Source organism: Bufo bufo, chromosome 5, assembly GCF_905171765.1.
Source record: "Bufo bufo chromosome 5, aBufBuf1.1, whole genome shotgun sequence".
Taxonomy (NCBI): Eukaryota; Metazoa; Chordata; class Amphibia; order Anura; family Bufonidae; genus Bufo; species Bufo bufo.
In genome coordinates this window covers 438182228-438196132 of record NC_053393.1, presented here as the reverse complement: position 1 = coordinate 438196132, position 13905 = coordinate 438182228, and the positions used below count along the sequence as shown (strand labels likewise).

The 13905-nt window shown below is 44.7% G+C and overlaps 1 protein-coding gene across 1 annotated transcript in view; it reads right to left on the bottom strand.

Annotated features, from left to right (window-relative positions):
- Window positions 1-13905, bottom strand: part of LOC121002190 (cytidine monophosphate-N-acetylneuraminic acid hydroxylase-like) — a 259046-nt gene that overhangs the window by 97230 nt on the left and 147911 nt on the right. The window contains exon 13 of the mRNA XM_040433533.1: window positions 7307-7442. Coding sequence (XP_040289467.1) covers window positions 7307-7442 — 136 coding nt within the window. The remainder of the gene's footprint in view (window positions 1-7306; window positions 7443-13905) is intronic.

Below are 13905 nucleotides of genomic sequence, written 5' to 3'. Positions count from 1 at the left end.
CTAGGGATTATTTGAACCAATTCGGCCCCAAACGTATTCCCAGTGAGGACTCATTGGCATTGGAAGATGATTTCTCATCCTCAGAACTCATAGGAGTTATGAAAAATCTTAAAAATGGGAAGAGTCCGGGTCCAGATGGCCTAACTCCTCGCTTTTATAAACTTCTCACGGAAGAATTATCTCCCTTTCTCCTCCAGACTTTTAACTCCATAGCTTCGGAAGTCCCATTCCCGCCCCAATCTCTACAGGCCCATATAACAGTCATACCCAAACCTGACAAAGATCCATTCCATTGTGCCAACTATAGGCCAATATCCCTTTTAAATATGGACTTAAAAATGTATGCCAAATTAATTGCTCTGCGGCTACATCCCCTTATTCTGAAGTGTATTCATCAAGAACAGGTGCGTTTCGTTCCTGGTAGGGAAGCGCACGATAGTACCCTGAAGTCCTTGGGCATTATAGCTAGAGCTAGGTCTACCGGGTCTCCTCTGTGCCTACTTTCTGTGGATGCAGAGAAGGCTTTTGATAGAGTCAATTGGAGTTTTCTGGCCCAAACGCTAGAATGTGTGGGTCTCGGCTCTAAAATGATTAATTGTATCATGGCATTATACTCCTCCCCCTCAGCCCAGGTCCGAGTTAATGGCTGCCATTCCCCTTTCCCCTTTCCTTTATATCCTGACCATGGAATCTCTGGCTAATGCACTTCGGAGCAACCAATCTATAAAAGGGGTTGTAGTTGGGACCAGGGAACACAAACTGTCCCTTTTTGCGGATGACTTGCTTCTTTACCTTTCCTCCTCTAGAATAGGATTGCCTTCAGTCCTCCGGGAATTTGAAAGGTTTGGCAGGTTTGAAATTTTGAACATCTCCTTGGCTCATCGAGAAGTCACTCACATCAAAGAAACATTTTCGTTTAAATTGGCCTCTGACTCGATCCGCCACCTGGGCATAAATCTCCCTGCTAACCCTAACCACCTCTTTAAGCTGAACTACAAACCGTTGATTAGAACCGTGGAATCTACTCTCCAGAAATGGTCCCCCCTTGGTTTGGTAGAATTAATGCCCTGAAGATGGACATTTTACCCAAACTACTTTATCTGTTCCAGACAGTCCCCTGTAATATTCGTAACAGATTCTTTATCCAACTTAGGTCAATAGCCTCTCGGTTTATTTGGAATGGCTCAAGGGCCAGAGTGAGTTATAAAGTATTATCTAGAGCGAAGAGTTTGGGGGGGGGGGGAGCAGGTCTTCCTGATTTCCAAGCATACTATAGAGCCTTTTGTGTACTGGATCTAATCCAAAATTGTTCTCTGAAACTCTGGGTAGACATAGAACATACCCTGGCCCTACATCTAGTGTCGGGGATCTTTTGGCTCCCTGTTGCCGCACAAAACAATCTCCGCCATACTCTTCGCTCTCTTTTTGTCATGCCCCACTCTGACGATGTGCGGAGGTCGGCCAGGATTGCAGCACGAGTTTAGTGTTTGTTTTGGAGTCGTGCTGGATCCGCCCCTCATCAGGTGCACTGGGTGGAGTCATTAGTTTAAATAGCTCCTCAGCCCAGTGCCCTGAGCGGATTATACTCATCATTGTGGTCTTGGAAGCTAGGAAGGAAGGTTGGCTGTCTGTTCCAGCTCAGGAAGATAAGTGTTATTTCTAGTTGGTTGTTTTGTGTCATCTATCCCATGTAGGTTCTGTGCGAGCAGGCTGCTCCTATTTCCCACTTCACCATCTCAGGGAATTCAGGGTTTTGTCAGCCCAGGCATGGGGACACCTCATACCTACCTTTAAGGTCTGTAGGTGGGCTGAGCAGTGCAGGGAAAGAGGTCAGGGATTAGCTAGGAGTTTACCCTTCCCCTGTCTCTCGCCCAGAGCCTGGTTGGTGTGTTATCTGTTATACTGAGTGCACGCCCGCCGTGACACTTTTACTTCAAACTCTGAAAGTCTTGGGGTAGATTTGCCTCCAAAATAAGCCTAATTACCGCACCTGGCCCGCTGATGGCTATTGCGGTTCATCCCGACTTACCTTCCTCGATCAGAAGCTTGCCATCATTCCGAGTTTCTCCCCCTCCCCAGATTCTAATAAGAGATATTTTTAAGGGCTCAGGACTTCTCCCCCTTAATGATCTATCACACATCTTCTCCAACTCTCCAAGTCGCTGGTTTCATTACCTTCAAATCCGAAGTTTTATGGGATCCCTGGCTCCCGGATCGCAACTATCCGCTCCTTTGACAAATTTTGAAAAGCTTTGTGTAGCTAGTACGGGTCCAGGCCACGGTATATCTCTGATTTATGGTCTGCTTGGTGCCGGGGAGGTGGGTGATATGTCGTTAACTGATCAGTTGAGGGGTGTCGGATTTGCCTCTGGTTGGGAGAGTGAACTGGCGGCCCCTTTGTTGGCCGAACAATGGAACAGTTCCCTACTATTTACTCATAAATCGACTACATCATGTCGTTCACAAGAGTTGAATTATAAAATTCTCACACGTTGGTATAGGACTCCGGTCAAGCTGCATCAATTTTATCCATCGGTCCCCAACACCTGCTGGCGATGCCAAGTAGCAGTTGGATCTATGCTCCACATCTGGTGGGACTGCCCCGGGGTCGCCCCCCTGTGGCAGGATATCTTTGCTCTCTACAACGCGCTATAACGGACTGCTATATCTCTATCCCCCCTGATTGCTTTACTGTCTGTTTATTCGGGCAGATATCAACATGTCAAAAAAGGGGCTTTTAGAACATTTGTTCAGTCTATGAGGCAGATTATACCGCGCCAATGGAGATCATCAGATAGGTTGCGGAGAGTCACGTGGGTACGTGCCCTGGACGCTTTGGTCTTAATGGAGGAACTAGGGTTGAAGCCCACAACCAAATCCAAATGTACACGTCGATCTGGGAGCCTTGGCTACAGTTTAGGAGCTCCTTTCGCTTCCAAACCTGGTTAGATACAGGTGATTACACCTGATGACATCTTTGACAAGATGGAGGCCCACTCCCCTTTCCCCGCCTACCTTTCTCCCTCTTACCTTCCCTGGTCTTTTGTCTGTCTTTGTCCCGGTTTTGTATGTTTCTTTGTCCTTGTTTGTTGATTTTTTCGTGTCTCCTACCATGAGCCACATTTTTAGGAGCATTATATTTGCATTACTATAATATGTAACTTAGGAACCTGATACATGTGCTTTATACACTCACTTCCAGCATGTGAGGCCCTAAAATCTGCATTGTTTGTCCTCTTTTTCTGCCAATATAAGTGATTGCACATTATGAAACTAGAGAAGCCTCACCTTCCTCAAATAGAGTGTTATTATGTTCCCAAGTCAGGGTCTACCTTTTTTGTACGCTTACTATTCTGCAAGGGGTCCCAGTTCCACAATTCCTATTACTTTGGGTGTTGTCCCCGGATCATTATGGCCCAAAATGTGACTTGAATGGAGGATTTTGTTGTAATGTATGATTGTTCTACCACTAATGCCTTTACTCGAATATGGTAAAAGAAAAACGACATTTAATGTTTACATTGTCGATAATGATATGACTACTTGCTTTGTCCTTTCTTATAATAAAGAGATTTAACAATAAATAGTAAAAAGTATAAATCTGAAGTTAAGGTTTTGGCCCTCTACAGAGTAATGAGGGGGGGAGTTGCAGAGAGCGATGAGGAGAAAGCAAAACTATTAAAATATTTTTTTGTCTAATGTATTCACTGAGGAAAATAAACTGTCAGATGAAATGCAGAATGTAAAAGTAAATTCCCCATTAAAAGTGCCCTGTCTGACCGAGGAAGAAGTACAGTGGCGTCTTAAAAAGATTAAAATAGATAAATCACCCGGACCAGATGGCATACACCCCCGTATCCTAAGAGAATTAAATAATGTCATAGCCAGACCCTTATTTCTGATATTTAAGAACTCTATACTGACAGGGAGTGTTCCACAGGATTGGCGCATAGCAAATGTGGTGCCAATATTCAAAAAGGTCCAAAAACAGAGCCCGGAAACTATAGCTATCTTGGAGTACCTCAATAAAAATAAGCAAATAACGCCATATCAGCATGGCTTCATGAGGGATCGGTCATGTGAAACTAATTTAATCCGTTTCTAAGAGGAGGTAAGTTGTAGACTTGACAGTGGCGAATCAATGGATGTCGTATATCTGGACTTCTCCAAAGCATTTAACACTGTACCGCATGAAAGGTTAGTATATAAAAGGAGAATGCTCGGACTGGGAGAAAATGTCTGTATGTGGGTAAGTAACTGGCTCAGTAATTGAAAACAGAGGGTGGTTATTAATGGTACACACTCAGATTGGGTCACTGTCACTAGTGGAGTACCTCAGGGGTCAGTATTGAGACCTATTCTCTTCAATATACTTATTAATGATCTTGTACAAGGCTTGCACAGTGAAATATAAATTTTTGCAGATTACACTGTCTAAAGTAATTAACACGGAAGAGGACAGCATACCGCTACAGAGGGATCTGGATAGATTGGTGGCTTGGGCAGATATGTGGCAGATAACACTGACAAATGTAAGGTTATGCACATGGGAAGGAAAATGCAAGTCATCTGTACATACTAAATGGTAAAACACTGGATAACACTAACATGGAAAAGGACCTAGGATTTTTAGTGAACAGCAAACTAAGCTGTAGAAACCAGTGTCAGGCAGCTGCTGCCAAGGCCAATAGGATAATGGGTTGCATCAAAAGGGGCATAGATGCCCGTGATGAGAACATAGTCCTGCCACTTTACAAATCACTAGTCAGACCACACATGGAGTACTGTGTACAGTTCTGGGCTCCTGTGAACAAGGCAGAAGGGTTCAGAGGAGGGCAACTAAAGTAATAACTGGAATAGGGGGAAGACAGTACCCTGAAAGATTATCAAAATTAGGGTTATTCACTTTAGAAAAAGGCGACTGAGGGGAGATCTAATAACTATGTATACATATATCAGGGATCAGTACAGAGATCTCTCCCATCATCTATTTATCCCCAGGACTGTGACAAGGGGTGATGGTGAAATGCAGTAAAAGAGTTCAAGAGGGGCCTGAATGTATTTCTGGAGTGTAATAATATTACAGGCTATAGCTACTAGAGAGGCGTTGTTGATCCAGGGAGTTATTCTGATTGCCTGATTGGAGTCGGGAAGGAATTTTTTATTCCCCTAAAGTGGGGAAAATTGGCTTCTACCTCACAGTTTTTTTTTTTTGTCTTCCTCTGGATCAACTTGCAGGATAACAGGCCGAACTGGATGGACAAATGTCTTGCCTTTCTCTGAATCAACTTGCATGATAACAGGATGGACAGATGTCTTTTTTCGGCCTTATAAACTATGTTACTATGTTACTAGCTGCCACTAGAGGGAGCTCAGTGCAATGAGATTATAACACTAACTGTATACATATAGATTTCTAATCCTGGGGCTGATTCAATTGCATCCCTTTTAAAGGGTTGTTCAATTTCATGATATTGAAGATCTCTCCTCAGAATAGGACTTTAGGACTTATCACGCTTTCTTACCCAACACACAAGTGTACACCACATACTATTGTTTGGCTTACCGTATTTTTCGCCCCATAAGACGCACTCCCCCCCCCCCCAAATGGGGGAAAAAATGTCCCTGCGTCTTATGGGGTAAATGCTGACATTTTTACATTGCTGGCTGCGATGTATGAGCGAGCGGGGAGGGACTGGGAGGAGGAGCTGGGGGCCGGCAATTGCGGCGGGGCAGTGCAGTCACTGTAGTCCGGCCCCGCCGCTCCAGTGCTGCACTATACAAATATAAAATGTCTCATTCAATTAAAAGTGATTAAACATGCCCCCTCACTCCTAATATTACCGTACATCCTAACAGCTTCTGTTGAATGCAGGCAGCAGCGTAACTTCCTGATGTCACAATGTCACGTGCCTGCGCCGCCTACTTTATGAATTAAGCAGGCGGCGCAGGCAAGTGACGTCAGTGAGTGACGCGCCGGCCGCCCACCTGGCGCTGCATTGTACAGAAGCTGTTAGGATGTACAGTAATATTAGGAGTGAGGGGGCATGTTTAATCACTTTTAATTGAATGAGACATTTTATATTTGTACACTGCAGCACTGGAGCCCCGGGGGGGGGGGGGGGGGGGGGGGAGATCTGTGGATGACAGTTTTATGGGGAACATCTGTGGATGGCACTGTTAAGGGGTGGGGGGTCTGTGGATGGCACATATATAAACAGTGCCAGCCACAGATCCCCCCTGTAACAGTGCCAGCCACAGATCCCCCCTGTAACAGTGCCAGCCACAGATCCCCCCTGTAACAGTGCCAGCCACAGATCCCCCCTGTAACAGTGCCAGCCACAGATCCCCCTGTAACAGTGCCAGCCACAGATCCCCCCTGTAACAGTGCCAGCCACAGATCCCCCCTGTAACAGTGCCAGCCACAGATCCCCCCCTGTAACAGTGCCAGCCACAGATCCCCCCCTGTAACAGTGCCAGCCACAGATCCCCTCCCTGTAACAGTACCAGCCACAGATCCCCCCTGTAACAGTACCAGCCACAGATCCCCCCTGTAACAGTGCCAGCCACAGATCCCCCCTGTAACAGTGTCAGCCACAGATCCCCCCCATAACAGTGTCCGTCACAGATCCCCCCATAACAGTGCATCATCCACAGATCCCCCCATAACAGTGCGTCATCCACAAATCCCCCCATAACAGTGCCATCCACAGATCCGCAGTAATAGTGCCATCCACAGATCCCCAGTAATAGTGCCATCCACAGATCCCCAGTAATAGTGCCATCCACAGATCCCCATTAGTTCCAAACCCACCAAAAGCACACCTTTTGGTTAAAAATATTTTTTTTCTAATTCTCCTCCCCAAAATTCTAGGTGCATCTTATGGGCCGGTGCGTCTTATAGGGGGAAAAATATGGTACTTCGTAATATTTTGCACAATTTTGGGGCACATTGGTGCATCTTAAGTCGTGCCTCATTTACCACTAGGATACAATCCCTTTATCACTTAGTCATGCCCCTTGCCAAGTGAGATGTGTAAAGTCTCTAAAACACATAATAAATGTGATACAACACATGTACACCAGATTTCTGATGCAAATTAAACCAGAATTCTGGTGCATTTAGGTCTTCCCTTCCACCCAAACTTGGTCATAGAGAGTGAGGAGAAACACAGAGGGGACATACATGACCCCTGGGTAAGCTATTATCATACATATACCTGAGTAATTTAAGATTATCTAAGAATGAGTTTGTCTATTAATTTTTTTATGTGTAAGGCAGCTTTTAATATCCCTTTAAACATACTTATCTGATGGGTGGGCCTCAACAAAGTAACCAGCAAACGGGCAGAAGATACGAGGGTTCAAATCCTTTACCAGCTGAGTTTTGTAGTTTAGCAGTTTCTTTCTCTCTGCTTTGATGAACTGTGACTTCCATTCCTCTGTAGACAAAAATCACAACTTGATATTCATTTATTGAATGTATTGGAATGTATTATTCTTAATGTGTCATCCTTCTCGAGGTAATGTAATTAAACAGCTATTTAATTTAAAGAGTTTTTCTTAGATTTTTATACTGATGACCTATCCTCTGGAAAGGTAATCAGTATCTGATCGATGGGAGTCTGACACCCAGGACCCCTGTCGATCCGCTATTTGAGAAGGCACCGCAGTCATCTGGCAGCTTAGCCTAGGCCACGTGACCTCTCGTTCATCAGTTATGTGGCCTAGGTGAAGCTCAATTCCATTGAAGTTAATGGAGCTGAATCTGCAATACCAAGCACAGATGCTGTACAATGTATGGCGCTGTTCTTGGCGAGCTGAGAGAAGGCTAGGTCATCAGTATAAATGTCTCGGAAAACCCTTTTAATTTTACACATTGATGTCACTTAGAGAAACCTCTAATACCCAGGCAGAGCAGCATAATGGTACAGTGGCATGAGGTGGTAATGGTGATGCTGGAGGCTATTCTCCTGAGGATAGGTCATCAATAGATACTGCCTGCACAACCCCTTTGAAGGGTTTCTGTCATCAGAAAAATGGGTATTAACCTGGCTGACATTAGCGATGTGCTAATGTCAGCTGAACATAACTATATTAGTCCTATGTCACTATGTGCCGCTGTTCTTTAGAAAAACAAACCTTTATAATATGCAAAGGAGCCTCTAGGGGCAGGGGGGGGGGCATTGTACCTGCTCTTAGAGGCTCCGTTGGCTTACCTCTTTCCACGCCCTTCTACACTTGATTGACAGGGCCAGGCCAGCGTTGGTCTCCTGTCTGCCGGGGGAATCTCGCGCCTGCGCCGCCCCGTTCAATATTCGGCGCAGGCGCAATGAGGGAAGGATGCTCATCGGCTGCCTCACTGCGCCTGCGCTGAATACGTCGCAGTGAGGATGCCGGCAGCCGGCGAGCTGAATAGTGGAGCACTTCATCGCTAATGTCAGCCAGGTTAATAACCATTTTTCTGATTACAGTAACCCTTTAAACCTGCAAGAAATTTTGATAGGCTTTAAGCCTAGTGTCTGTGGCCTATCAGAGTAAATGGTGGGGCAGGTGGACATCACTCCCAGTTTAAAAAAAATTAAAAAAATATTTAACTCACCTTAGTCCACTTGATCGCGATGCTGGCATCTCCTTCTGTCTCCTTTGCTGAACAGGACCTGTGGTGAGCATTCATTACAGGTAAAGGACCTGTGGTGATGTCACTCCGGTCATTTACCATGGTGATGGATCATGTGATGACCGGAGTGACGTCACCACAGGTCCTTTGCCTGTAATGAATGCTCACCACAGGTCCTGTTCAGCAAAGGAGACAGAAGGAAATGCCGGCATCGCGATCAAGTGGACTAAGGTGAGTTAAATTTTTCTTTTTTTTTTTTTTTAACCCCTCCAGTGCTATTTTACTATGCATTCTGTATTCAGAATGCTATTATTTTCCCTTATAACCATGTTATAAGGGAAAATACAATCTACAGAACGCCGATCCCAAGCCCGAACTTCTGTAAAGAAGTTCGGGTTTGGGTACCAAACATGCGTGATTTTTCTCACGCGAGTGCAAAACCCATTACAATGTTTTGCACTCGCGTGGAAAAATCGCGGGTGTTCCCGTAACGCACCCGCAAATTTTCCCGCAACGCCCGTCTGAAAGAGGCCTAAATGCGCCGCAGATTGATCGATAAACAAGCTAAATGCTTATTCATAGGGTAATGCAATTGTTTGTGCGCACACAAAAACGATCGTTTACCGGCAGCAGATCGTGCAAGTCAGTATGCGGAAGAATGATGGCATTAGCTATCGCCCCTTCCCATACTCTGCAGGAGATTTATATGTAGCTATCTCCTCCACCAGCAGATTGTCGGGAAAGGAACGCTTTCTGGCTATCTGCTGTAATATCGTCCTGTAGAAAGTGACCTTAATGACAGTATTTTTGATGCTCAAAGGGCACACACAGATCTCATAGGGCCCCATAACAAAACCATTGTAAGTATGAGCCCCCCCCCCCCCCCCCCCCCACCCACCCAGTTTTCCAGTACAAGTGCATCAATCACGCTCAGGCAATGCAGAATGCTAAATATAACGTCCCAGATTTCTGAGGAATTAGTTTTTAAGCAGGCAAAAATAAAAATTATAACAAACAAGTCACCCTTGATTTACCCACTTATCTGACTTCTGTGCCAGTAAAGTGGAACAGGTGCTTCATAAATATGGCCCTCATTCTGACATCATATTTCTCAATGTATTCATGGTGCTTCCCATCTATTAGCTTGCTTGCAGTCACCACTAAGAGGAGGTCAGTGCATAGTAATTTAAGCAGTTACAATTGCCTAACATTAAAGCTGTAATATTCTGTTTGCACTGAGCTCCCCCTAGTGGTGGCTGCATGAAAATGCAATGATTTCACATTGGAAAAAGGAGTTCTGTGTGGGCCCCACTTCCCAGGGCCCCATAGCATTTGCGTGATCTGCCTCCATTGAAGTTATGCCACTGCATTGTGATTTTTATTTAGCAATGGAGTCAGCATGGACATACCGACTGGTCTGCAGCTACACAGCCAACTGCAATGTGCTGTTTTCTGACACATTTCTGTATTAATGCTTTCAACAATTTGTGCTAAACTAGCTTTCCTATGCGGTGGATCAACAGGCTATACACTTTCATCACCATGACCCTGTCGTCAGTTCACCAGTTGTACTTCCTTGGACAACTTTTGGTAGGTACAAGAGCCACAAGACCTGCTATTCCAGACAGTGACGTGCCTAAGGTGTTTGGCACCAGGGGTGGGACCTGTCTCTGGCACCCCCACCCAATACTTAAAAAAATTATGCAACCTCAGAGTAGCATTACCCTCATTGTACAACCTTAACAGTAGTTATGTCCACATTGTGCCCCCCTTAAAGTACTTATGCCTTCATTGTGCCCCATCCACAGTAGTTATGCTGTCATTGTGCCCCTTTTACAGTATTAATGCCCTATCTGTGCCCTGTTCACAGTGGCAATACCGTTTGTCCCCCTTCACAAGAGCTATGCCCTCTCTGTGCCTCTTCAAAGTAGTTATACCCTCTGTGTCCCCTTCGTAGTAGTAATGCCCTCTGGGCCCCCTTCACAGTAGTAATGCTTTCTCTGCCCCGTTCACAAGAGTAATGCCATCTGTGCCCCTTCACAGTAGTAATGTCCTCTGTGCCCAATTCACAGTAGTAATCCCCTCTCTGTGACCCTTCATATTAGTAATGCCCATTGTGACCCCTTTACATTAGTAATGTCCATTGAACCCCTTCATTGTAGTAATTCCCATTGTGCCCTCTTCATAGTAGTTATGCCCATTGTGCCCCATTCATAGTAATAATACATAGTGCCTTCTTCATAGTAGTAATGCTCTCTGTGCCCCCTTTGCAGTAGTAATGCCCATTGTGCCCTCTTCATAGTAGTAATGTCCTCTGTGCCCCCTTCGTAGTAGTAATTCCGTCGGTGCCCACATCAGAGTAATAATGCCCATTGGGCACACTTCATAGAAGTAAAGCCCTCTGTGCCACCTCTGTGTTAATAATAAAAAAAACAACTAACTACTCACCTTGTCCCGTTCCTGAAGCTCACCCCCTGCAGACACAGATTGCTCTGCAGCACTGTGAGGGAGGAGCACAGGCAGATTCCCAGGCTGGAGGCTCCTCCTAAACAGGCTGGCAGTGTGAGCTGTGTCTTCAGGCTGAATGATGGAGCACTTCATCATTCAGTGCAGGGGAGACAGAAGGCTGGGAGCTGGTCAGTGAGTGAAAGAACCACAGCTCCCCGGCACTTCCATCTATATTGAAGGAAGCGCTCATTGCTCCTTGCACCCCCCTGAGAGTTTGCACTGGGGATGTGCAGTGTCCCACTTAAGTGACCGTGGGCCCCGCAAACATATTTTAATTATGTATTAGTCACGTGATATGCCTGTATTTTGTATTTTATCTAATGTCATATTCTCCGTGTCACAATGTGATTCCATATGCAAATATCCTTTACACAGGTCTAGTCAGGGTGCACTACACTTGTTTCTCCACCAGATGGAGCAGTGTCAGTGTGTATATATAGCTTAACTCAGACCTAAGTTGGGCAGTTCAAACCAGCTGGTTGAGGTCAATCCAAACCAGTGCCGGTGAGCTCATATCAATCCAAGTGAGAGTTCAGTTCAATGCAGTTCTCTCATGAGCCTACAAGAAAGCAACAGTCATGTAGCTGAATATCTGGAGGGAGGCCCCTTCCTAGCCTCTCTACTCTGTCCCTGTTGGCTCCATAGCCCAGGGTTAAAGCCTACAAGTATTCTACCTAGAGGTGAGCAATTCCCTCCTATAAATCGCTCTTCCAGGGTGACCAATGTCTAAACTGTACGCAGCCGAGTGATTAAGGAATTATCACGTTTATGCAAGACAAAGGATTAGCAAGATAATCATTACCTGAGGACTTCTACACCTACTACAAATGTGCCTAAGGAGATAGCTTGAGTATATTTGTAGAGAAAACCACGCACACTCTTGAGAATTTAGATATGCCAAGTGGATTTATTGTGAATCACACACTTCAAACTGTGAAGTAGGTGCCAGCAACATTTGCAATAATACGCAAGTAGATGATTCTGCTGGTAACATTACAAGATACTGCCCCATGGGGGCGTTAATTGCTCCATTTCAATGAAAGTAATGTTGCGCCGTGAGTCATATGGAGAGTTGCAATGTTTCAGACGTTTCGGTCATATGAGACCTTTATCAATAGATCGCAAGTAGGTATGCGGAAGGCGGGACTGCTGCACGGCAGTGTGAGCAGGGAGCTGTCCCGCCTTCTGCATACCCACTTGCGATCCATTGATAAAGGTCTCATATGACCGAAACATCGCAACTCTCCATATGACTCACGGCGCAACATTACTTTCATTGAAATGGAGCAATTAACGCCCGACTGGTGCAGTATCTTGTTATTTTACCAGCAGAATCATCTACTTGCGTATTATTGCAAATGTTGCTGGCACCTACTTCACAGTTTGAAGTGTGTGATTCACAATAAATCCAGTTGGCATATCTAAATTCGCAAGAGTGTGCATGGTTTTCTCTACAAATATACACGGGCTCTGCCATATACCACAGCACCTCGCCTTACAACCAGGAGTGCAAGTTCCTCCCCCCTATGTTAGGAGATAGCTTGAAACATCTACATCTCCAGTTCAAATCCTGAGGACAGTTAGGCCACCTGTCAGAACAACATTGGAATAGAAGTTTCAGGATTCAGAAAAGCACCTTTAACCACCTCAGCCCCCTTTGCTTAAACACCCTTAATGACCAGGCCACTTTTTACACTTCTGACCTACACTACTTTCATCATTTATTGCTCGGTCATGCAACTTACCACCCAAATGAATTTTACCTCCTTTTCTTCTCACTAATAGAGCTTTCATTTGGTGGTATTTCATTGCTGCTGACATTTTTACTTTTTTTGTTATTAATCGAAATTTAACGATTTTTTTGCAAAAAAATGACATTTTTCACTTTCAGTTGGAAAATTTTGCAAAAAAAAACAACATCCATATATAAATTTTTCTCTAAATTTATTGTTCTACATGTCTTCGATAAAAAAAAATGTTTGGGTAAAAAAAAATGGTTTGGGTAAAAGTTATAGCGTTTACAAACTATGGTACAAAAATGTGAATTTCCGCTTTTTGAAGCAGCTCTGACTTTCTGAGCACCTGTCATGTTTCCTGAGGTTCTACAATGGCCAGACAGTACAAACACCCCACAAATGACCTCATTTCGGAAAAAATTTTTTCCTTACAAAGTCTCATTTTCCGCTAACTTGTGACAAAAAATAAAAAATTATAGGAACTCGCCATGCCCCTCACGGAATACCTTGGGGTGTCTTCTTTCCAAAATGGGGTCACTTGTGGGGTAGCTATACTGCCCTGGCATTCTAGGGGCCCAAATGTGTGGTAAGTAGTTTGAAATCAAAATCTGTAAAAAATGGCCGGTGAAATCCGAAAGGTGCTCTTTGGAATGTGGGCCCCTTTGCCCACCTAGGCTGCAAAAAAGTGTCACACATGTGGTATCTCCATACTCAGGAGAAGTTGGGCAATGTGTTGGTGTCATTTTACATATACCCATGCTAGGTGAGATAAATATCTTGGTCAAATGGCAACTTTGTATAAAAGAAAAAAATGGGAAAAGTTGTCTTTTGCCAAGATATTTCTCTCACCCAGCATGGGTATATGTAAAATGACACCCCAAAACACATTGCCCAACTTCTCCTGAGTACGGAGATACCACATGTGTGACACTTTTTTGCAGCCTAGGTGGGCAAAGGGGCCCACATTCCAAAGAGCACCTTTCGGATTTCACCGGCCATTTTTTACAGATTTTGATTTCAAACTACTTACCACACATTTGG